Here is a 25,468-nt window from a genome sequence, read left to right on the forward strand (position 1 = left end):
GTTATGCAAGCAAAATACAGATTGGAAAATGAACGAAATGTGAAGAAAAACACATGTGAAAGCATTTTATTATTAAGCATTTAATAAATGCCTGCTTCTTGTTTGAAGGTAGGGGAGGAAGGAAGTGGGTGGTACTTGTGTTTGGTATGTTTTGTGGCACATCACCCTCTGTGAACGGATAACTTGTCAAATCTCAGTTGTTTTTTAAAAGCTAAGAGGAGTGTGACTGTTGAGATCTGCATTTAGGTTTTGAATTGTCTGTGTGAGTTCAGGCCCAGTTATTTCTTTTATATCACTGCAATGTTGAAAATCACATTTGATGATCTCAGAGGCAAATGTTATAGCATAAAAATGAAAGAAAAATCAGAATCAACCCTTCTCTTCTCCCTGTTTTGAAGGGGTAACACTATAGCCTTTAAAGCTAAAAGGGGGAGGAAAGCTGCCCTCCAGTGGTAAGCAGTTTGTGTACATTTTTCTGGGAAGGCCTACTCATTTTTCATTCTTACAACACCAACCTATTTCTAACTCTTCCAGAGAATTAAGCCCTGTATAAAACAAATGTTCAGGCACTCCTGTATAGTGTTTCATTTTGGTTTTAGTTCTTCAAGCAGTAGTAAAGAAGAAGGTAGATGCGGGAGGAAAAGGAGAGATATAAACATGAATCTTAGAGTTCAGGGGACAAAATGAATTCTCCATCAGCCTCAGGCTGTGATGGTGTCTCCCTGGCCACATGTGGTGGTGTGCAGGAGTGTGGGCATGTGCAGGCGTATTTGATTATCAGAGGTGTTGCAGCTGTGGGATATCTGTGTCTTGTTCTCCTATGTATGTTTCATAAGCCAAGGTACAGATATTCTGACTAGAATAGTAGATGCTCCTAGCATTGCTTTTATACTTGACACTCCAAGAAATGCTTACAACTCCTTTTTTGCTTTTTTTTCTGTCCTATTCTAGAATGAAGGCAGTTTAATTAGCCTCCAAGATGGAGAGTTCAGGACTGGAGGCAGGGGAAGTGCACAGGAAGGAATGACTCCTGGCCCCAGCACTGTGCACATCTCTGTGTTCAAGGGACAAAACCAAAGCAAGCTGTCAGGTTTCTCCGAGTGAACTGTTTACTTTTCCATAATTGATGAGCCATGTCTTTAAGAGAACTCTAATAGAGTTTATTATTATACATAACAATATTATAGAGAAAACTATTTCATATGATTGTTAGAGAACTTAAGCATTTGCCTTATATGTTTCTTAAGCCCTAGAAATATAGCTATAATTTCATTATTTATCCTCTCTTAAATAGATGATTTCCTGCTAAAGAGAAGAAGGAAAATGCTGTATCAATTACAGCTGTGTGCATCTGAGTGGATGTGGGAGGTTCTGAACACATCGTAATAGAAAGTATAGATTTTCCTCTGATAGCTTGGTGAGAACAGAAGACTTTGAGCAGTGACTAAGCACTGAATACAGAAATTTAAGAAATATACAGAATAGGGAAACTACGTTTTTAACTCACAGTTTAGAGTACATAGGTAATAGGCGAAGAGGCAGTGTTTCCTTAAATTAAATCAAGTTTACAAAAAGCTATCCAGATCAGATATGCCCAAGTTGATGTTACTCACATTTGATTTTTGTCCGAGTTTTCTCCTGTACATATGTAAAACCCATCAGTAATTCCATTATTATGTGTCGTTTTTCAAGCTTTGAATATCATTTTAGCTACACGTTTTTCTGTTTGTTTTGAGACCGAGTTTCACTCTTGTCGCCCAGGCTGGAGTGCAGTGGCGCCATCTCGGCTCACTGCAACCTCCACTTCCCGGGTTCAAGTGATTCTGTTGCCTCAGCCTCCCTAGTAGTTGGAACTACAGGCATGCGCCACCACTTCTGTCTAATTTTTTGTATTTTTAGTAGAGACGGGGTTTCACCATGTTGGCCAGTCTGGTCTTGAACTCCTGACCTCAGGTGATCCACCCCCTCAGCCTCCCAAAGTGCAGGGATTACAGGCATGAGTCACTGTGCCTGGCCATTTTTCTTTTTATACTTAGCATTTCTACTCCATTGAATGTTAAGACACAGAAGGGCAGTCATGGAGTTTTACAATGAAACAAACTGAGGATATCATGAAGCCCTAGGGGGCTCCTCATTTTAGAGGAATGTCCCGGGAGATAGAGCCATTCTTCTGTGGTCCCACACCTATAATGGTCATTATTGTAGTTTTTATTTACCTTCCTGCTTATCTGCATATTAGGGGCTTGGAAGAATTTTTTAAATAAGCAGTCTTTTGTATTTTTGTTTATTCTGTGGCATAATTTCACAGTTGCTTTAGCAAGTTCTAGATTAATACAAATAAAATTAACTGTCACTTAAAGGAGACAGGAAGAAGCAGGGGTTTTTTTGTTTGTTTGAGACTGGGTCTCACTGTTGCCCAGGCTGGAGTGCATTGGTGCTCACTGCATCTCGCTTCCTGGGCTCAAGTGATCTCCCACAGCCTCCCAAGTGGTTGGGACTACAGGAGCATGCCACCACGTCTAGCTAATTTTTGTATTTTTCATAAAGACAAAGTTTCATCATGTTGTCCAGGCTGGTCTTGAACTCCTAGGCTCAAGCAATCCACCTACCTCTGCCTCCCAAAGTGCTGGGATTACAGACTTGAGCCACTACATCTGGCCAATAGGAAGAAGTCTTGAAAGAAGGGAGATGATCAGAAGGAAATGAAAGGGGGTCACTGAAACTTTAAATTTACTGGAAGGAAAATAACTAAATCACAGTTTTAAAACTGTGAAACTGAGTTTAAACTGTAGAAGGAATACAGACTTGCTCATAGTTTGTGCACTTGATAGAAACAAAATTAAAAGGAGAGAAGAGGTATTACTTCTCATTATCTCATTAACTTTAGTGTTTATTTCCAGGAAAATGTCATAGATCCCTGATTTGGAGCATATTTGAATTAGTGGTATATTTTAATTTGAAAGTATTGGACTTTATAGCAATCCTTTTTGCTTTTGCTTAATAGGGGTTGTCTAATATCACAGTCCATGGTGAAGGCTGGGAAATGAAATTCCAAGTTATAGAAGAGAAACAACTTAGTTTGCATTAGTTACTCAGCTTTGTAAAACGATGCCCTTACAGCAAACATAAAAATCTTGTGTGCCTTTCAACCGCCCAAGATTCAGGGCATTTGTCCTCTGAAGAGAAGCCTGATTTTTCACATTATGCATGTGTCTTTTCTCTTGTCTGCAGTCCCAAAATTGAGAACCTCTACATACATGATGCCAAACGGTGGCTTTCCCTCACTTTGCCTTATCTACCTGGCTGGATCAGATTTCCCTTGACCCACCCAGTGAGCTATCAAAGCCACTTTCAGCTCCTTTGTTAGAGTGTTACAGGTAGTTTCCCTTTTAGGCAGCTGCTGTGTCCTCATGTGAAGCCATTTAATGTGTCTACTCTTCTCCTGCTGTGCCTCTGACCTCTTAGACCCTAAGCAGAGAGGATCTAATTGTGTTTGTTACAGTCTGAAAGGGAGCACCCCTATCAGTCTGCCTGTGCCTCACGCACTGATCCTTGGATTCAGCAGCAGCTGCCAGGAAACAGGGTCAGTGTTGTGCAGTGCACATGGCTTTGAATCCCCCAGGAACACTGTGTTGAAAGGGCGGCTGGCTCCTTTCCTCTGAAGGAGGCACTCTGGCCTTCCTTAGCCGATCTATTATGCTCAGCTCTACTCAAACCACAGCAACACCAGGCTCTTTCATTCTTCTGGGCTCTACCCCTTAAAACTCCCTCTCCTGCCTGTCAGTCTCCTTCTCACTTTTGAGGACTGTGTGCAAGGATCCAATTCCTCTGTGAAGCCATGAGCGTACTAAGGGACAGGATTCAACTCTAGAGAGTGATCCCCCCCGCCCAACCCCAACCACCCCACCCCAACCACTTTGACTATCCCATTGCTCCCAAGGACTATGATGCATTCCTTTCAAAGTACTCTCATGATGTGCCCCTTAGCATCCCATCCTTGCCCCACCGACACTCACTGGCTTAGGCTAGAATGAAAAGGTGTTTTCCCCATCTTTTTCATCCCGTTGTTACTATAGCTGATTACTCCACCAAATGTATCCTCAGTATTAGAATATACACACAAAAAGCAAATGTTAGAACCACATTTTCAAGTTATTTAGCAGTCAAAGATAAATCATGAGTTACACACAAGATTGTTTTTTGAGTATCTATGTATGTTTCCTCCCTTGCGGTTAGAACTGTATGTTGTGAATAGTGTGAGAGAATGTGCTTTAAAATATTCAGAACATTTAAAATGTAATTTTGAAAAAAAATTTTTGTAATTTTGAAAAACAAATAGCTGGATGGATGCATCTGGCTTGGCATAAATCCAAACTTACCTTTCTTCCCCTTTTCAATTTTTATTTTAAATTGTAATTTTGGAACTATTTGAAAATATTTAAAATAAAATTATATAGATGATATCTGTGCACCTAACAAGTGCTTGATTTTTTTTGTTTGTTTAAATAAGAAAACATTACAAAAATGCATCTAAAGTACAGTCCCTTTCCAGACTTCTTCAGAAGTTTGTACAGTTTTTCTCGGATACATTTTTACTACATATGTATGTATACATGACAATACATAGTACGTTCTAAGATAGTTTTTAAAAACCATACGTGAATGGTATACTAATTAAACTTTCTCAAATAGATTTTTTCCAGCCAGTATATTTTGACAAATTCATCTTGAGTCATATAGATGTAATTCGTTAATTATAATTACGCTAATTATAGTTAATTAGAAATTAATTCATTTTAACTGCTTTGTATTATTTCAGTGTTGGAATTTATTACACCATTTTGCAAGTGTTTCTTTGGATGGATATGTAGGTTGTTAGATTGTTTTTTGTTGTAGTTTTTTGAGACAGAATCCGGCCCTGTTACCCGGGCTAGAGTACAGTGGCACAATCATACCTCACCCACTGCAGCCTAGAACTCCTGGCCTTAAGCCATCCTCCCACCTCAGCCTCCCGACTAGCTGGGACTACAGGCATGTGCCACCACGCCTGGCTGATTTATTTTTGGTAGAAACATTGTCTCGTGATGTTGCCTGGGCTAATCTCAAACTCTGGAGTCAAAGTGATCCTCCCACTTCAGCCTCCCAAAATGCTGGGATTACAGGTGTGAGCCACTGTGCCCAGCTCTGTAGGTTTATGCAGGTTATTCAATTAGCAGTGTGCGAAGAATCTTCTAAGACATATCTCCTTATGCAAATATGGTAAGTATTTTGACCAGATAAGTGCATAGGGGTTTAGTGACTGAATCTGACAGTCTCTTGTCTTTTAATAGGAAAATTTAATTCATTTTCATTTAGCATGTTAATAGTTATTTTATACCTCAGATATTATAGGTTTAGTTGCAGATCACTGCAATAAAATGAGTACTGTAATAAAGTAAGTCACACTATTTTTTTTTTGCTTTCCCAGTGCATATAAAAGTTATGTTTACATTATAGTCTATTAAATGTGCAATCGCATTAAATCTAAAAAAAAAAGTAGACATACCTAAATTTTAAAATGTGGCCAGGCACAGTGGTATACACCTGTAATCCCAGCACTTTGGGAGGCTGAGGCAAGAGAATTGCTTGAGGCCAGGAGTGTGAGACCAGCCTGGGCAACATAGCAAGATCCTATCTCTACAAAAAATTTTAAAACTAGCCAGGCATGGCTTGAGCTTGTTGTCCTGGCTACTTGGGAGGCCAAGGTGGGAGGATGGCTTGTGCCCAGGAGCTCAAGGTTACAGTGAGCTATGACCACACCACTGCACTCCAGCCTGGGTGACAGAGTGAGACCCTATTCGTAAGAAAAAAAAGATAAATTAAAAATAAAAATGCTGCCAGGCGCAGTGGTGTGTGCTACAGTTTAGTGTAGCCATGTTCATCAGTGATCTTAGTTAAATCTTCCAGATAACTGGCAGCAGCTTCTATAGCAGCACTTGCTGCTACACCTTGCCCTTTTGTGTTATGGAGATGACTTCTTCCTTTAAACCTTACGAGCCATCCTCTGCTAGTTTCCAGCTTTTCTTCTGCAGCTTCGTCACCTCTCCCAGCCTTCATAGAATTGAAGTGAGTTTGCGGCTTGCTCTGGATTAGATTTCGGCTTAAGGGAATGTTATGGCTGCTTTGATCTTCTACCTAGACCATGCAAACTTTCAGCAATAAGGCTATTAATGCTTTCTCATCATTTTTGTGTTCATATGAGTAGCACTTTTAATTTCCTTCAATAACTTTTCCTTTGCATTCACAACGTGGCTAACCTGGTAGAAGAGGCCCAGCTTTCATCCTGTCTCAGCTTTCCACCTGCCTTCCTCACTAAGCTTAATCATTTCTAGCTTTTGATGTAAAGTGAGAGACATGCTACTCTTCCTTTCACTTCAGCACTTAGAGGCCATTGTAGGATTATTAACCCAATTTCAATATTGTATCTCAGGAAATAAGGAGGCCAGAGAAGAAGAAGATGGTTGGCTGGAACAGCAAGTCTGTGGAGCAGCTAAAATACACACAATATTTATTGAGTTTGCTGTCTTATATAGGTGCGATTCATGGCACCTAAAAACAATTACAATGGTAACATCGAAGTTCAGTAACCACACACAGATCACCGCAACAGATATAATAATAGTGAAAAAATTTGAAATATTTTGAGAAATATTTTATAATTGTGAGGATTACAAAAATGTGACACAGTAACACATAGTGAACACATGCTGTTGGAAAAATGGTACCAATAGAGTTGCTCAGTGCAGAGTTGCCACAAACCTCAGTTCAGAAAACCTGTAATATATACAAAGTGCAATAAAGCAAAGGTGAGGTATGCCTGTACTTTCCGTCACCTTTTTTGTGTATATGTTTTTTCTTTGGCCTTCTTTTCTCCTTTACTGCTTTGTAGAATTTTTATAATCATCATTTTTTATTTTACTTATTCAAAAGTTATTCATTCTCTTATTTGAGTGGTTACCCATAGATGTTTACCATGCATTTTTAACTTATGAAAGTTTCAGTTGAGTCAGTATTTCTGTTCTCCTAAACAATACCAGAGACCTTAGAGGATTCTAGCTCTGACCCCTCATCTTTCATGTTACTATTGTCAGGACTTATTTCTACCTTTTTTTTTTCTTTTAAAAAAAAAAAAAAAAATAGTCTTGCTCTGTTGCCCAGAATGGAGTGCATTGACATGATCATAGCTCATTGTAACCTCAAACTCCGGGGCACAAGTGATCCTCCTGCCTCAGCCTCCCAGGCAGCTGGGACTACAGGAGCATGCCACTGTGCCCAGCTAATATTTTTATTTTTTGTAGAGATGGAGTCTCACTTTGTTGCCCAAACTGGTCTCAAATTCCTGGGCTCTGGCAGTCCTCCCACCCTGGCCTCCCAAAGCACTAGGATTACAGGCGTGAGCCACCACATCTGGCCTCACTTTTTTTTTTTTTAAGGTCCTAAATAATCATTATTGACATCAGTGTTTACTGATTTTCTTTGCTCTGTAAAATTTGTTCTTTCCCTTTTGATTCAATTTTTTCGTAAGTAGTTCTTTCTATGAAGAGCAATATCTTAGTCTGAGTGTGATGTTATTTGCCTTTACACTTGAATAATATTTTATCAAGGCATAGGATTCTAGACTAATAGTTATTTTTCCTTAGCACTTTGAAGATTTATTCCAGAGAAGTCTGCTGTGGTCCAACTTTTGCTCATTTGTAGGGTAATCTTTTTTCTTTCGAGGCACTTCGAAAATTTTGCATTCTTCCATTCACTCCTACTTTCTTCATTTGTTTCTAATCTAGTGTTTCATCCATCTATTGTGTTTTTAGTTTAAATGGCTGTGTATCTTTTACTTCTGAAAATTCACTGCTTGCTCTTTTTTTAATTCCATAACATGGAAGTATTGTCCCCCCCGAATGATATAGATTAGATGACAGTGATCTCCAGATTTAACCATTTGCTGTGTTGCCTTTTTAAGTATTCTGTTAAAAGTTTGCTTATAGATATATCTGTGAGGTTATGCCTCTGGAATAATTATTGTCTGTGTTAAATTTCTTTACCTCCTAAAACAGAAATAAAGGTTTGCCTAGTGTTCTATGTAAGCATCCCAAACTAGTATTGTTGGGGTCATCTCAGGTAAACATACCTTTTCCACATAAAAGAAAGATTTTGGAAGGAGTTGAATTTAAGCTGACTTCTCTTTTCTAAAGAATAATTTGTTGTGGGGACCTCACATTATAGGTAAGAATTGATCGTGTTGGAGTTTTTGCTGTGTTTTGTACCACATTTCTACCTGTGTTTATAGTGAGAAAGTTGGTTCTGCTGTTGTTCAGTTTGCCACGTTGCTAGAACCAGAAGTCAGTTTTTTTTCCTTTGAATTTCTTTTGAAAATGTGTGATGCTTTTTTATTGGAAAGATGAAAGAAGTTGAGCATTTGGTGACTGGGTGCTTTGTTTGTGCTTTCTAACCTCTGTAATTGTAGGCCATGAAAGCATCTCCCTGGGCTCTGGCTTTGAAGGCCATCTGATGGAACCACAGAGCAGTTGCTTTGGAAACATAATATTCTAAACTGTCTCGTTGTTTTTCTTTCCCTTCAGGCTTTCCTAAAATAGATATGTTATTGTGGGAAAATAGGATTTGGAAAAACACTTAAGCAACCTGGCAATTGATTATTGAATTTTATTTGAAAAATTACTTTGTTTACCAAAATACTTCGAAAAGGCTGTTTGCTGTTCTTTTTCCCATTTAGCAGAGGTATACAGCAGTTGAAACATCTGGTGAGATTAGTACTTACAAGAAATGCTTGATCATTGCCTGAAATACTTTTCACTCTTAGTTTCCTTACAACTAAAATTCCTTGCTGAGAAAGAAACTTCTCTCAGGGCCTGAAAGGAAACAGTTAGTTAGTTGTCCCTTGTGTATCTGACACTCCCTTGAGAGAATGCCTCACAGTAGAGAGAACGGAGAGAAGGATGCCGCCCAGACGCCCTTCATTCCTCACCCACACCCAGGGGAGGGGAAGGGAATGCTTTCTACAGAGAGGAAGCCTTCCAGCTTGTCCAGAGCCAGGCCTCACTCTTCTAAACTTGTTCCTGCAACCCCTGGAGAGCTTGGCTCTGCAGTTGGTGTAGCTAGGAGCACATCACTCTACAGATCCTCAACTAAAATGCACTTAACTCTCCAAAGGAGGAGTCAGTTGGTAGGCTGGAGACCTTCCTTTAAATGACACAAATTATGCTTTGGCTGGGACATCCAGCACCACCTTAGCCCTAGTTGGAAGCAAAAATACTTAACATTTGCCTAAGATCATAGGAAAGACAGATAGTGCCTACCTTATGCCAGGTATTGGGCTAACTCATCTAATGCTCATTACACTCTTACCATCCGCTTTCCACAGAGGGAAAGTTCTGGGAGGGCTGAACAGGGAGAACTGCTAGCGTAAGAGGGCAGGGCTTGAGGATTCAGGGAAAATGTCAGACATACCTGTTTCAGCTTGGACTGAGGACAGGCTGTTTCTTTGTGCTTTGTTTTAAGACTTCTCAAGTGTACAGAACCTGTCCTTTTGACTTAGCCAAGAGTATTACATTCAGCTGTAACCCAGGGGTGTTCCTGTTCACAAGGAGAAGGAAAAAAAAAAAAAACCACCTGTGGAGGTCATGGGTGTGAAATTATCTTAATGGTCATCCTTATGCTCTGGACATGAAAGATTTGAAATTTAAAAACCACATGCTTTGACCTGGCACTCCCTAATAGCACTGCCAAAATTGGCCAACTAAACCCTAGACGAAGTAGGTACTTTCAGTTTTGAGTAGTTCATGGTTAATTTTAAACCAGACATCTGTGGAAGAAAAAGACGCAGCTAAAGGTCTTACTTTTCCACAGAATTCTTCATGGACAGAGTATCCCTACCTGTTCTTATTAAGAATTCAAAAACAGATGAAGGACAAAGATGCTTGGAACTGCGTTTTGAGGTGTATTTGGACTGAGAGTCAGGATTCCTTTGTGCTAATCCCAGTGGTACCAAGACCTGGGCCATCCTTATCACTTCTCATTCTCTGTTTTCTCATTAAAAATATGAACTTGTACCAGACCTAAAAAATACACACTTGAGGACTCATACAGAAACAAAGCTATGAAAAGGGTCAACCCTACGTATTCTCGGAGATTTTGCTTAGAAAAGCACCTTAAGTCCTGTGACGTAGTTGAACTTGAGTATGGATAGTCTATTTTCCATTACTTTTTAATCCATTTCTGCTTAGGAGGTAGTAAACATACAGCTTTATCAATCTCTTATCACCAAAAGCAGCCAGCCTTCTTTGGAAAGGGATTATCTTGTTGCTCTGACATCTTGGAATGCTGATGTTAGTGGCTGATAAGGGCCACCCAAGATGATGTTTTCCTACTTTTTCTTTAAGTGTTTCAAGTGACCTTGTTTCCTGAGATGTTTCAGTAGCATTCCAGAAGGTGCCATGAAAATGGTTATTATGCTAAAGGTTACAAGTCGTTCGTGGTTAAATGTGTTATTAGATGGGAAAAGTCAACTCACCATTAAAAATTATTCACTCCTAGCTGGGTGTGGGGGCTCACGCCTGGAATCCCAGCACTTTGGGTGGCCAAGGCGAGCAGATCGCTGGAGCTCAGGAGTTTGAGACCAGCCTGCGCAACATGGTGAAACCCCATCTCTACAAAAATTACAAAAATTAGCCGGGCATGACAGCGTGCACCTGTAGTCTCAGCTGCTTGGGAGGCTGAGGTGGGAGGATGGCTTGAGCCCAGGAAGTGGAGGTTGCAGTGAGCTGAGATTGTGCCACTGCACACCAGCCTGAGCAACATAGCCAGGCCCTGTCTCAAAAAAAAAGATCAACTCCATGAATTATGTCATCCAGAACCAGATGTGAAACTCACCTAAATTTTTTTCTTTCATTGAAAAGTTGCATGAAACCATTAGGGTTATTGACTTTTATCTCATACGGAGAAAAGAAAGCTTGTAGCTAGGTTTTAATTATAGCTCTGCACATCCTTGTGCGCATCCTCTTGGCCTAATTAAAGTTTGCTTTACTCTAAGGAAGGAGGAAGCATATAAAGCTTTGCAGTGGTACTGTTTGTATCTCAGTGTCTTTTTCTCTTTTTCCTTGGAAAAAGCCATGCAAATAATGCCCCTGGGTGGTTCTTGGCGTGCTTTTTCATTGTAGTATAGTTTTGCCCTCTTTTGATCTGATTCTCAGACACCTGCCCTTATTTTCAGCACTTCACCTTCTCCAACCTACGGGCTCCTGTCACCCTGTGGTGTCTACTTACATGAAGCTTGAAGAATTTCCAGGAAATTGACCAAAACAGCTCTTTGGAAGGAAGCTAGGCCTAAGCCCTGAAGGGAAAGGTGGCTAATGTGACTTTGACTAGAGGATTGTCTCCTGTGATGTGCTTCTAGTGGGGCTAGAGGGGTCAGTCCTTTGCTTTGAGCACCTCAGGAGTCCACTACCCATGGACACATTGCTATCCTCTGACGGGGATGGAGGGAGCAGAGCCCTCTACTACTAGCCCATTTTATGGAGGTTTGATAAGGGTCTTAGGTGAATAAGCTTCAACTCAGGTCCTTGGTCTTGGTTTGTTAAATTATTCTATCCTTTCTGAAGCCAGGGAGATTTGAGAATTTCCACGTCCCCATTATGAAATTGATGATGAAGAGTTTTCATCTTGTGAACAGGGTTCAGATGAATATCATCACAAAACCAAGCCTCATTTAAAATACTATGAAGTTCTCTTTTGCTGCACATGAAACATTAAGCCTAGATTTAGGGGAAAGAAATGGCAGTCTTGAACTCTTTGTCATTCGTTTAGCAAATATTTGACATCTCTGGTGCACTAATCCCTGTGCTGGAATATGTTGATGCGGATGCAGGAGCCACAGTCACCACCCTTCGAAATCTTACAGAAGAGCGCACAACAGGCCCGTTAACAAAGGGAGCATGTGAGCAAACAGCTATAGGTCACGGCAAGGTGAGGGTAGAGGAAGGAGAATAGACTTCAGGCTTTAGTGCTCAAGGGAGTAATCATGAAGAAAATAGAATTTTAACTGAACTTTGAAGGATAGATAGGATTTTGAGAGCTGGAGATGGGGTACATGGGTGCAGAGGATATTCTAGTTGAAAAGAATAAAACAGTGGTCACTGCCAACACTTAGGTTTAATCCTGTGTACCACATTGGGTGAGACAGGCATTATGTACTTCATGGTGGGAGCCTTATGTTTATCCCATTTGAGGACTGAGGAAACTGAAGTTTAAAATGTTGGAATAGCTACCCAAGGTCACCTAGCAAAAGTAAGAAAGCTAGGGTTTAATGGGCTAATGCCCAAACCCATGCTCCTTTCCCCTTGGCCACTGTGTAGTGGTTAAGGAAGGGCATGTTTGGAGAACGGGAAGAGGTCCAGTTTGCATGCAGGTAGGGGAGGAGTGAAAGATAAGCTTGGGACCACGTTGTGGAAGACACCTGGACACTGCACCTAGGATTCAGGGTTTCATTCTGAAGGCAATGATGAATCACTGGAGGGTTTTAAATACGGAAATAGGGAATTCAGTGGTTTGAGGGGCACAGCGGCCCCAGTAGAAGTGGTAGGTGTGAGTAGCAATGGAGGGAGTGTTGCATTGAAGCATGACAGAGCTTCTACAGGGAACCTCAACAGGTGAAAGAGGAATGGTGGGCCTCGGTCAAGTGGAGTGGCACCGAGTGAGCAGCTTACCTGGTTTATGCTTTAGGAGTGAGAAAAGTTCACCACCCAACACCGAGGTTTGAGTTCTTTAACTAAACTCCAAAGAGTGGGCATTTTATACATGGATTCCCCTGCCCCATTTATGGGTAGGGAGAGGGCAAATGGAATTTTAGGTTAACTAGTTTAAAGAGTCAAGGCAATCCCACCTGGAACCCTTCTTAAAAAGGAAGCGTGTGTCCAAGAATCCCTTCTGCTGAGTTAACAAGACCCCTTCAACCCGTACTCATCCTTGGGATTGAGGCACCTGCAGAATTACAAGAGAGGATTTATATTCTTCTTCTCCAGAGAGATCCTTTGATTTTCCCCACCCCTGCCAAGGTAGACATTCATGAATGCAGTCATCCACACCTCCAAGCGTGCGCACACACCAGCCATCCTGTTTTAAAACAGACAAAAGCAAAACCAACCTAGGATGTCTCAGGACACTATAAACCAAAATAGTCGCTGGAAAAAACAATGATGGTAGGTTCCTGATTTAAGATTCATAAAATGATAACATTTCCAAAAATATCTCTGATGAAGACAGTCATATGTTAGTAGGTTTTTAATTTTGCCAAGAAAGGCTGCTGTTTTAAAAAAAAGAGTATCTTTTACATTGCACGAATTTATCTTCGTGAAAACTTGACTGCATTGTCCTTATTTTTCTCATTCGCGGTTGTCCCGTGAACATTTCATCAAGAAGCACCAGTTCCCTTTCTGTACCCTCAAGCCACAGGAGGTAGTTCCTTGGTTCCCTCCTGGGGTAGAAAGAAGGGCAGAGAAAAGAGCTCTGTACTAAGCTGGCCCTTCCCTCCCCACCCCAGGTCTCAAGAGTGCATGCCAGCTTCCTCCCCCAACCTCCACCCCACTTTGGATTCAGGCTTTGTGTCTTGCTTCTTAGGACTTCTCATCAGCCTGCATGGATCCTGCTTGACTGACCATGACTTTAGAGAGTGGAATAAGACCAAAAAGTTAATACACCTTCTAATGAATTACCGTGTGGATACTGTTCTTTCAAAGATAGTATAGAATAGTTTATTGTGTGGTCTGATTTCAAAGTCTGTTAACATGAAGCTACAGAAAATTGGAATAAACCCTTTAGAGATAATTTAGTCCAGCTTCATCCTTTTACAGTAAAAACAAGAGCCCACAGGAATTAGCTGGCTTGCCCCAGGTGCTGGGCCTGGCACTCAAGCTTTCCTCCTAATCCATGGCTCTTCATCATGAACTGGTGCTTCCCCCATGCTAAATCCTTGTGCTCTTGTTTGGCCATGAAAAGCCTGTTAAGTCTTAGTGCTTTTTTATGTGTAGAAGGTGACAAAGCAGAAGGAAAATGGCAAGAAAAAGATAACCAAAGAAAAATCAGATAGAACGCAGGATACGCAGTGTGAGTACAGCGGTGCACCCATTTTTGGCATTTATTTCTGAGGTCAGACCAGGTGGAATATATCACAAGGTGTCTTCAGATCCTCGTAATCACCTCTTGTTCCCTGCGGGGAATCTGTGTTGCTCACCAAGCTAAACTCTTGTGTTCAAGGACAGGGAACACAAGAATCGGGGTGCAGGCTCTACATCACAGCCATGGGCCTGTGATAACTGCAGGGCTGTAATGTAGAGCCTGCACCCCGAATTCTGGGGTCCTCTCTGTCAGCACAGTGCCTGCTGCGCTGCAAGTGATTCTGAGGCATGGGCACAATTTCTTCAGGCTGTGAAGCCTAATTCATGGATCCAGAGGATTGTACATATAACAACAGGAAATAATGAAGATAAAGTTGGACTGAATTATCCCTGGGCCTACAGCAGTGGTTCTCAAAGTATGGTTTCCATATCAGCAGCATCAGTATCATCTGGACCCTGTTAGACATACAAATTCTAGGCCCCCAGACCTACTGGAACAGAAGCACCCCCAGGGACCCATGTTTTAATAACTCGCCCCTCAGGTAATTCTGATGCTGCATGCTCAAGTTTGAGGAGCACTGGCTTAGGGAAAGCAGCCAGAGGCCTCTGTGGGGCAGAGCAGGGAGCCTGTGATTGGCTTGGTCTGGGCACTTGTGCTAGGACCAAGGGGGTGATGGGCTGAGCGTTCTGCAGAGAGGCAGTGTGGTAAAGGAGGGTCTCTGAGGGCAGCAGCCTGGGAGTGACTTTTAAGCCCATCCCTTCGGAAATTGAGGCTCAAGTCATTAAAACTTTCCTTTTGTTTACACTTCCCTACAATTGTTTTTTCTCAGAGCAAACTTGGCTCAGCACAGCCCAAGGTAAATTATCACAGATTCTGCAACTGATAAAGTTCAAACAGGACTTTACATGGCTCAGATGCTGTTGGTGACTGGCTTTTTCTTCTTTTTTAGTTAGTAACAGGAGTATGGGAAGGCAAATACAACTTCTTCTGTCAGGGCACACGCACCGCAGGAGAATCAGATATGAAGGTACTGTCTGTTTTTCAGAAACTTTATTGTAAGTGTTGAGTTTTTTAAAAATAAATTGTATAAAATACAAAATGGCCCATAACCTCACTTCTCAGGCAATCCCTGTTGATATTTTTAAAAGAATAAAAAAGGCAATATATATACATGGTATTAAAATTTGAACGTGAAAGGTATAAAATAAAACCTAAAGCATCCCCCTCTGTAAAAATAACTCCTGTTAACAGTTGGCAGGAAAAAAAACACATGAATTTGTCAGCATGTTGTATTTACACAAACGGGATCATGAGAGCAATGTCTTAAATTTTTAAAATCATTCATTTAAGTACTTTTTTTCCGAGTAGTGGTGTTAAAAATAAAATCTGACTTCCACTCGTGACGTTTATTTTAAATCACAGGCCAACAGTCGCAGCTCAGCATGGGCAGTCATCTCCTTTTTTTTTTTTTGAGACGGAGTCTCGCTCTGTAGCCCAGGCTGGAGTGCAGTGGCCGGATCTCAGCTCACTGCAAGCTCCGCCTCCCGGGTTCACGCCATTCTCCTGCCTCAGCCTCCCGAGTAGCTGGGACTACAGGCGCTGCCACCTCACCCGGCTATTTTTTGTATTTCTTAGTAGAGACGGGGTTTCACCGTGTTAGCCAGGATGGTCTCGATCTCCTGACCTCGTGATCCGCCCATCTCGGCCTCCCAAAGTGCTGGGATTACAAGCTTGAGCCACCACGCCCTGCCCAGTCATCTCCTTAGAGCACCTGTTTGATATGTGTAATTAGGCAGAGACCTGACACTGCAGGTTCTGATTCCTTCTGTGTCTCTTGTCAGGTCAGTTGCCCCATGCTAGTCCCTGAAATCAAAAGCATTTTTTCAGATGGTTTTCCTTTGCTAATGGCTGTGCAGGCTGCTTCCAGAGGGAATAGGCAGACTTCAAGGTTTTGAACCTTGAGCCTCATGTTTTTATTAGTCTCAGAGAGTGTCAGGGACCCTTTCAAAACATTTCCTGTAGTCATTTCAAACCCCTCCAGCTGTCCTAGTCCAATCATGTTCTTCGGTTAAAGGTACTTGGAGAGTGACCATAGCTCCCAACCACTGATGGACATTAAGAGCTATTGGGGCACTCAGGCTTCTCCGAGTTGACATCAGATTTTTGGATATTAGTGAAACATTATAGAGGCGATATTCCAGAGAAGCCGTGAGGATAAGCCTATTAAATCTTTGACCCTTTCCTCTTAGATTATCCGTGTCCTCTGGTGGTACTACTTCTCCAAACTCATAGAATTTATGGACACCTTCTTCTTCATCCTGCGCAAGAACAACCACCAGATCACGGTCCTGCACGTCTACCACCATGCCTCGATGCTGAACATCTGGTGGTTTGTGATGAACTGGGTCCCCTGCGGCCACTGTAAGTGTTAGAGACGGGGACTTGGGGAACAGGTGTGAGCAGGGAGGAGAGTTCAAACTAAGGCTTTCAGAAAAGGTGCTGTTGCTGTAAATGTCTAGGTCAGGCTTTCAACTTTGTGTTCAAGTTGCTTTTAATGATAGTTTATGTACCTATGCAAACAAAACCCTTTTTTAGTTAAGTGAACTTTCTGTGCTGATTGGGCAAGATGAAGGAGATACCACTGGGGACATATTAAGGAATAGGTATAGTATTCTGTCTTAGAGGGCAACTGTCCAGGTTCTTTCTGGTCCTTCTGTACGATGTGGAAGTGTTTGACAGGGGCAAGTGAGGAAAATAGGATCACACTGTTGCATGAGTACAGGGAGCAAGGCTCATTTTGAAATACAGCTTTAGCTTTCATGCATTAGGAAGTCTCCACATGTTCTAACAACCCTCATATTCCCTGAAGCATGGTGATCAGGGTGTCTTCCATAACAAGCACCAAAACTTGAGATAAATTTTCTAAGGTTGTACTTGGTTTTTGGAAAGGTTGTAGTCCAGAGTTTCTTAAAATTTTCAAAGATTGCCACCTTGAGATTCAGCCTGGGAGTTTTAGCAAATGTCTCAGTCAAAAGTCCTGTCATGCCAACACTGAAGAATTTAACTGAGAACCTATGGGTCTATTTACCATACTTTTTCTCTGGGATAGCACTGCCCTTGATTACCTGAGCCTACCAAGATTCACAGTATCATGGAATTCCAGAGCTAGGAGATTAAAAAAAAAAACTTTCCAAATACAGATCCTTTGGATTTGGGAGGAAACTGAGACCACAGAAAGGTGGGTAGAGCTGGGACTTTCTGCTCCCTCTTCCTCCCACGGTCAGAGTTCATGATAGTGGATTAGCTGACCTAACTTTCTAATAGAAACAGCCCCTCCTACATTTGAAGAATGCTTTAAATTTTCAGAGAACTTTCGGGAGGACAGATTTAATTAACTCCACTTGGCCCATGAGAAACTGAACCAGGGAATGGATGTAACATGTCCAAAGTCAAACAGCCAGTTCCTGTCATAGCCAGGAGTAAAAACTTCCCTAAAACCAGGCACCTCCAACTGCACAGGGAAAAGCCATATGGCTTGGTTTGGTTGCTGACTGTCGGGGAGGAGAACAGAGTCTGGAAAAAAAACTAGTGGTCCTACTGGACGTTGAAAATGATGTGATAAGATGGCTCTTTTATCTCAGAGGAACTAGACTCTTGACTCTACTATTAATAAAAATGTATGACCTCAGCACTGCAGTCCTGTGGAATAATTAGAAGGTGGCTTCAGAGACCTCTCCACACCCCAGCAAATGTGTAGAAACAGCCATTTTTGAGCATGTTGCCCATCACCTGTCTTCCACAGCCTTCAGAGAGCATATCTGAGGCAGTTGTGCGTGCAAAGAAAAACAGCTGCCTCTGGGAGTTGGTGGGCATCTGCAACAAAGCCTGTAGGTGCCGGAATGGCGTCATGGCTTCTGTGTCAGGTGGGCCCCTAGCAGCTACAGCTGACCCCTGGGCTCGGAGCCTCTTGGTGGCTGCCTGCCCAAGTGGAAATTGAATTCTTGTTACACATCCATGCAGTGCTTGCTGTTGCAGTGTTTGTCAGCCCTGTTGGAAATCATCTCTCTTTCTGATTCAAAAAGAATCTTGGATTTTTTTTTTTTTAACCACCTATTCTGTTTAAAACACTAATACATTCTCCTTCCCAAATCCCTCTGTTCCTGCAGCTTATTTTGGTGCCACACTTAATAGCTTCATCCACGTGCTCATGTACTCTTACTATGGTTTGTCGTCGGTCCCTTCCATGCGTCCATACCTCTGGTGGAAGAAGTACATCACTCAGGGGCAGCTGGTGAGTGACTTGGCCTCTTTCCCCAGGACTTGCTTCCTGGTGGATACAGACCTCTTCCTGGTTTTAGTGTTGTGTAATAGCAGCTAAGATGCCCCTTCTCCACCCTTTTTCATTTGATATAATTAAATTCCTTGAAGTGGGTAGATTAGGGAATTTTCTTATTTTGAATTGATAGTGAACTGTGACCATGAATTGTAGAAAGAGGGCTAGAATCTAATCTGCCAACTTCAAGTTCAGCTCTTCTGAGTTTTTGCACATAAGCACATATGCATGTATGTGTGTATATATATGTGTGTATGTGTGTGTGTTTTCTAATTATAGTCCAAAATCCAAAATGAAAGTTCTGTGTTTCTGGGGGTTTTAGAAGGAGCTGGAGAGTAGTATGGAGTCCAGGGTATGTGTAGCCCATTACTAGGCAGCAAGGATATTTGTCTGGCAGGTATCCCCTCAGCCCCCATGCAGAGGAGTACCTGTTGGTGAGGATGGCAGCTGTTTGCTTCAGTTAACAGCTCCCTCCCCTGGTTTACTGCCAGGGCCAGGCCACTTCACCTGATACTTCTCACCATCCTTGATTAAGCCTTCTCCATTTATCAGTATATTATAGTTAACCTCTTTCTCTCCTCTTAGGAATTCTTCTACGAACTAATTAATACTACTACTGCTCATGTTAAACACTGACATTTCCTATGTGTTGAGCACATGTTGGGCACTCATACTAAGTACATGATTTTACATAGATTGTTCCAGTAGCCTGATTTCATATTATTGTCCCCAGGCCAGGCACGGTGGCTCACACATGTAATCACAGCATTTTTGGGAGGTCAAGGCAGGAGGATCACTTGAGGCCAGGAGTTTAAGACCAGCCTATGGAACATAGTGAAACCCTGTCTCTACCAAAAAAAAAAAAAATTATTGTCCCTATTTTATAGATGACACTGAGAAAATAAGCCAAAGCTAGCTGACTGAGGGGTGTGGACATTAAATCTTTTGCCCTTTCCCTGCCTTATTAACACATTTTTCTAAACAGACCAAGCTGATTCAGACCTCTTCAAGTCAATTAGGATTTTTCAATCTTTAAAAATAACAATCTGAAAAAAAAGTCTTGAGAAAATCTTCTGAGAAACTAAAGTGTTTAATATTTCATTTTCACCTCCCTGTCAACTGCTATGTTTTCTCACCCACCTGTGAAAAAGGAAAATTGTTGATTAACCTCCTTGTTATACTTGAGGAGAAACGATGCAGAAATTGATTTATACCACAGTTTTGGGTCTGGTGGAAGCAGAATTTAAAAGAAAAGACTGGCAAAGTTGGTCTCCCATTAGGCTCTGTACTTTGAGGTGGAAGATTAAACCTACCCAGGTTGTCAGGATTTATTTTAAGCACCACTCCTAGTTATTCCTCAGTCTGCAGTACTAACCTTAAAAAGAGAAGGCAAACAGCCAGGCACAGTGGGTCATGGCTTGGAGTCCCAGTTACTTAGGAGGCTGAGATAGAAGGATCTCTTGAACCTAGGAGTTTGAGGCCACCCTGGGCAACATAGAAAGACCTTGTCTCAAAAATTAAAAACAAAAACCTCTACATAGAAACATTGGAGCTGCCAGAAATACAGTGCGCAGAGCCTAGCCCTTTTTTGGTTTGAGACGGAGTCCCGCTCTGTCACCAAGCTGGAGTACAGTGGTGCCATCTTGGTTCACTGCAACCTCTGCCTCCTGGGTTCAAGCGACTCTCCTATCTCAGCCTCCCAAGTAGCTGGGACTACAGGCACTTGCCACCATGCCCGGCTAATTTTTGTATTTCTAGTAGAGACAGGGTTTCACCATTTTGGCCAGGATGGTGTTGATCTCTTGACCTCGTGATCCACCAGCCTTGGCCTCCCAAAGTGCTGGGATAACAGGTGTGAGCCACCATGCCCAGCCTGAGCCTAATCCTTTTTAAAGCATCTTTCCACCATTTCTCTAACCAGTTCACATGCGTTTCAAGATTTATTCATCAAACAAACAACCCCATCAAAAAGTGGGCAAAGGATATGAACAGACATTCCTCAAAAGAAGACATTCATACAGCCAACAGACACATGAAAAAATGCTCATCATCACTGGCCATCAGAGAAATGCAAATCAAAACCACAATGAGATACCATCTCACACCAGTTAGAATGGAAATCATTAAAAAGTCAGGAAACAACAGGTGCTGGAGAGGATGTGGAGAAATAGGAACACTTTTACACTGTTGGTGGGATTGTAAACTAGTTCAACCATTATGGAAAACAGTATGGCGATTCCTCAAGGATCTAGAACTAGATGTACCATATGACCCAGCCATCCCATTACTGGGTATATACCCAAAGGATTATAAATTATGCTGCTATAAAGACACATGCACACGTATGTTTATTGCAGCACTATTCACAATAGCAAAGACTTGGAATCAACCCAAATGTCCATCAGTGACAGATTGGATTAAGAAAATGTGGCACATATACACCATGGAATACTATGCAGCCATAAAAAAGGATGAGTTTGTGTCCTTTGTAGGGACATGGATGCAGCTGGAAACCATCATTCTTAGCAAACTATCACAAGAACAGAAAACCAAACACCGCATGTTCTCACTCGTAGGTGGGAACTGAACAATGAGATCACTTGGACTCAGAAAGGGGAACATCACACACCGGGGCCTATCATGGGGAGGGGGGCGGGGGGAGGGATTGCATTGGGAGTTATACCTGATGTAAATGACGAGTTGATGGGTGCAGCACACCAACATGGCACAAGTATACATATGTAACAAACCTGCACGTTATGCACATGTACCCTACAACTTAAAGTATAATAATAAATAAATTTTTAAAAAAAATTAAAAAAAAAAAAAAGATTTATTCATCAGAATTAATCAATGCACTTACTGTTGTTTGCCAGTAAAGGTTTAAATCTACTCATCAGCCTTCACTAAACTAGAAGGGTCCGTGGATAAGGAGTTGGAAGAATGTCCAGCCAGGTGGCACATCCTGCAGTGATGTTATCAGTGCCCTTTCAACATACACACTCACTCTTCCTTCTCAAAAAACAAAAACAAAGTCTTGCATCTCTCTATAGTGTGTCCTTGAATTTTGGAGAAGGTAGTTTAAATAACTTGGAGGGCAGAGGAAGAATATGTATAAGACAAACACACCTAGAGTTTAGGATGAGTGTTGTGTATGTGTTGTGTTCATGAAGTGACGGCTGTACCTGCAGAAAGGGTAGTGAGTGGTAATTCAGAAATTTAAGTGATGCTGGGTAAAAAGTCTGCCTGGTGTGGGGCCTCGTCCATGCACTGTCCCTGCTCAGCTGCATCCCCTCTGTTCCCCTAGCTTCAGTTTGTGCTGACAATCATCCAGACCAGCTGCGGGGTCATCTGGCCGTGCACATTCCCTCTTGGTTGGTTGTATTTCCAGATTGGATACATGATTTCCCTGATTGCTCTCTTCACAAATTTCTACATTCAGGTAAATCTCACTCTTCTCTGGGACTTGGTATCTGGGGCCTTTACCAACAAAGGCCCTCATCTGTTAACTTAATGGGCATGTGGAGCCTTTGCTGGGTGACAGGCTCTGGCCTCTAATGGAGTCACTATGACAAGAGCAGCCCCTGCCTCTGGGGGGCTCACAGCTCACTGGAAGACACTCTAGAACCCTGTTCTAGAGCCTGGGTGAGTGAGTCTTGGGATTCCCCTGGGAAATGGAAAACTGTGCAGCAGGACCCTGTGTTGCTTCCCTCTGACCTGCAGCAGAGAGACGTGAGAGGTGATTTCAATCAGAAATCTCTCAATTCACTACCTTGAACGTCATGGCCAAATAAAATTTCAGAGGAGATTTTTATCACAGTCCTCAGATACGGAGATCCGCTTTATGTCCCGGCTTTCTTATACATTTAGTCCTCAGGTGTGAGGGTTCGGTTCATTCCTAAGCATATGATGTGGTGACGTAGGTCTTTGCTCACAGAAAGGTCCATTTAGGGCAGATCATCTCCAGTGGTGCCTGACCACATTGCAGCCACTGCTCATTCTCCTGCCATGTGTCACCCCCCAGATGACATCTGTCCTGCCATTGTTGCCAGTGCCTGGTAGCCATAAGGCCTGCTGATCTGGGCAAAACACAGAGGTCAGGAGCAAGGGCAGAGGCTGCGAGTCCTGAGGCTCAGACATTTGTCCTTTCCTCTTCTGTGCCCATAGGCACCTGTGTGTGGCATGTTGGGTTTGAGTTGAAGTCATATACTTCTGGGCTTCATAGTTTATGGCTGCACTGTGGGACATACACCAGGTACAAGGAAGGTGAAAGGATAGGACCTGATGAAACTGAAATCACATTTATTCTAACTGCTTATAGCAGCATAGCACTTTGTTCATGAAGGCCGAGATAGTCACTGAGGCAGTGAGGAACTTTTGAAGACGAAGAAGGGATGTGGGTGTTGAGAGAGCTACTGCCAGGTGGGAAAGGCTGATTTGGCCACATAACCCCTGTCATCTGCCATCCAGATATTAAAAGGCAAAGCAGAGTAAAATGTAAATTGAATTTTCTGTGTGACATTTTAAATAGTATTTCTGTTGCAGCCTGTGATTCAGTTAACTTACCTCAGGCTAAGCCTCAGAAAAAAAAAGCAAGAATGATTGAAATCAGTGACGAAAGATTTAGTCATGGGGACTTGACCACAGGAGTTTCTCCTTGATAAGATTTGATCTTAAAAGAAAACTAGGCCTAGTGTTAGAGATGCAAGTCCCAGTAACGTTCCCTGTAAAGAAAACTGTCTATGGTCATTTGGTTCTCATCTGCCCTTACACATTTTAGACCTACAACAAGAAGGGGGCCTCTCGAAGGAAAGACCACCTGAAGGACCACCAGAATGGGTCCGTGGCTGCTGTGAACGGACACACCAACAGCTTTTCACCCCTGGAAAACAATGTGAAGCCAAGGAAACTGCGGAAGGATTGAAGTCAAAGAATTGAAACTCTCCAAACCACGTCATCTGATTGTAAGCACAATATGAGTTGTGCCCCAATGCTCGTTAACAGCTGCTGTAACTAGTCTGGCCTACAATAGTGTGATTCATGTAGGACTTCTTTCATCAATTCAAAACCCCTAGAAAACCTATACAGATTATATAAGTAGGGATAAGATTTCTAACATTTCTGGGCTCTCAATGACCCCTGCGATAGACTGTGGAAAGGGAGTATTATCGTAGTATACAACACTGCTGTTGCCTTATTAGTTATAACATGATAGGTGCTGAATTGTGATTCACAATTTAAAAACACTGTAATCCAAACTTTTTTTTTAACTGTAGATCATGCATGTGATTGTAAATGTAAATTTGTACAATGTTGTTATAGTAGAGAAACACACATGCCTTAAAATTTAAAAAGCAGGGCCCAAAGCTTATTAGTTTAAATTAGGGTATGTTTCAAGTTTGTATTAATTTGTAATAGCTCTGTTTAGAAAAAAATCAAAGACCATGATTTATGAAACTAATGTGACATATAGTTTCCAATGACTTGTTGATGTGAAATTAGACACGGCACCTTCAGTTTTGTACTATTGGCTTTGAATCAAGCAGGCTCAAATCTAGCGGAACAGTCAGTTTAACTTTTTAACAGATCTTATTTTTTTATTTTGAGTGCCACTATTAATGTAAAAGGGGGGGGCTCTAAAGCAGTCTTGATGAAACTTATATATATATTCTTTGTCCTCGCGATTTTAGGAAGGGTGGAGGGTGAGTAGGCCATTTTTAATTTCTGAAGTGCTAAGTGTTTTTATACAGCAAACAAAAAGTCAATTTTGCTTTCCACCAGTGCGAGAGAGGATATATACTTTTCAAGAGAGATGATTGCCTATTTATCATTTGACAGAGTCCCATAGATGAGCAATGGGGAACTGGTTGCCAGGGTCTAAATTTGGATTGATTTCTGTACTGTTATCTGTTTTGACACAGATTTCCTTGTAAAATGTGCCTAGTTTACCAAAATTAACAAAGGGGGGTGGGGAAAGGACTTTAAAAATGTTCAAGGTAAAATCAAGTATAGCCACAGCATAAGAGAATCGAGAAATTTGATAGAGGTAACTTGTTTAATGTAAATCTAATAGTACTTGTAATTTCTTTCTGCTTAGAATCTAAAGATTTGTTTAGAACCTCTTGTTTAAAAATAATAGACTGCTTATCATAAAATCACATCTCACACATTTGAGGCAGTGGTCAAACAGATAAAGCCTATGATGTGTGTCATTTTAAAGTATTGGAATTTAGCCTCTGAATACCTTCTCCACTGGGGGAAAGATATTCGTGGAACCACTCATGACATATCTTAGAAGGTCATTGACAATGTATAAACTAATTGTTGGTTTGATATTTATGTAAATATCAGTTTACCATGCTTTAATTTTGCACATTCACACTATAGGGAGCCTGTTGGTTCTCTATTAGTCTTGTGGGTTTTCTGTTTGAAAAGGAGTCATGGCATCTGTTTACATTTACCTTACAAACCTAGAATGTGTATATTTATAAATGTATGTCTTCATTCCTAGGTACTAATTTGCAGATGTCTTTACATATTTCAAATACAGAAACTATAACATTCAATAGTGTGCTGTCAAAGTGTGCTTAGCTCACCTGGATATACCCACATTGTTAAATGTCTAAACAGTAATCATTAAAACATTTTTGATTACCTGTGCCTTCGTTTTACATTTTTTGTGCTGGCAATTCTGAAGAACTGGAGAAAAATCCACTTCATTCACTGTCTAGGAGCTTACGCAAATGGATGGTAAATCATTCAGTTTGGAAGGCCATATTATTGCTTAGTTCTCAACGAGGAAGGACCCTGCATAATAACGCATAGTGGTGGTTCCACCCTAATGCTGTCCTCTCTGCCTCCTCCAGGTAATCCCACTAAAGGTTCCAGCTCTAAACATGCTCCTTTATCCTTCCTCCCATTGGCCCCAATCTCTCGCCTTACCCCAAGAATGTTAGAATTACTCTCCGAGGT

General features: G+C 41.6%; 1 protein-coding gene across 5 annotated transcripts in view; it reads left to right on the forward strand.

Moving 5' to 3' along the window:
- ELOVL5 (ELOVL fatty acid elongase 5) overlaps positions 1-25,150 on the forward strand; it is a 79,120-nt gene extending 53,970 nt beyond the window's left edge. For 4 of the 5 annotated variants that reach the window (XR_012433732.1, XR_012433733.1, XM_045391049.2 and 1 more), the window contains 5 exons: positions 15,113-15,190; positions 16,413-16,584; positions 18,330-18,454; positions 21,804-21,938; positions 23,277-25,150. Coding sequence is in view for 3 of the 5 variants with exons in the window: in XM_045391049.2 (XP_045246984.1) it covers positions 15,113-15,190; positions 16,413-16,584; positions 18,330-18,454; positions 21,804-21,938; positions 23,277-23,420 (654 nt within the window). In the remaining 2 variants the exon portion in view is untranslated. The remainder of the gene's footprint in view (positions 1-15,112; positions 15,191-16,412; positions 16,585-18,329; positions 18,455-21,803; positions 21,939-23,276) is intronic. The other variant, XM_074037815.1, reaches the window with a different exon arrangement.
- Positions 25,151-25,468: the final 318 nt, after the last annotated feature.

This window comes from Macaca fascicularis, chromosome 4, assembly GCF_037993035.2.
Source record: "Macaca fascicularis isolate 582-1 chromosome 4, T2T-MFA8v1.1".
Classification (NCBI taxonomy): Eukaryota; Metazoa; Chordata; class Mammalia; order Primates; family Cercopithecidae; genus Macaca; species Macaca fascicularis.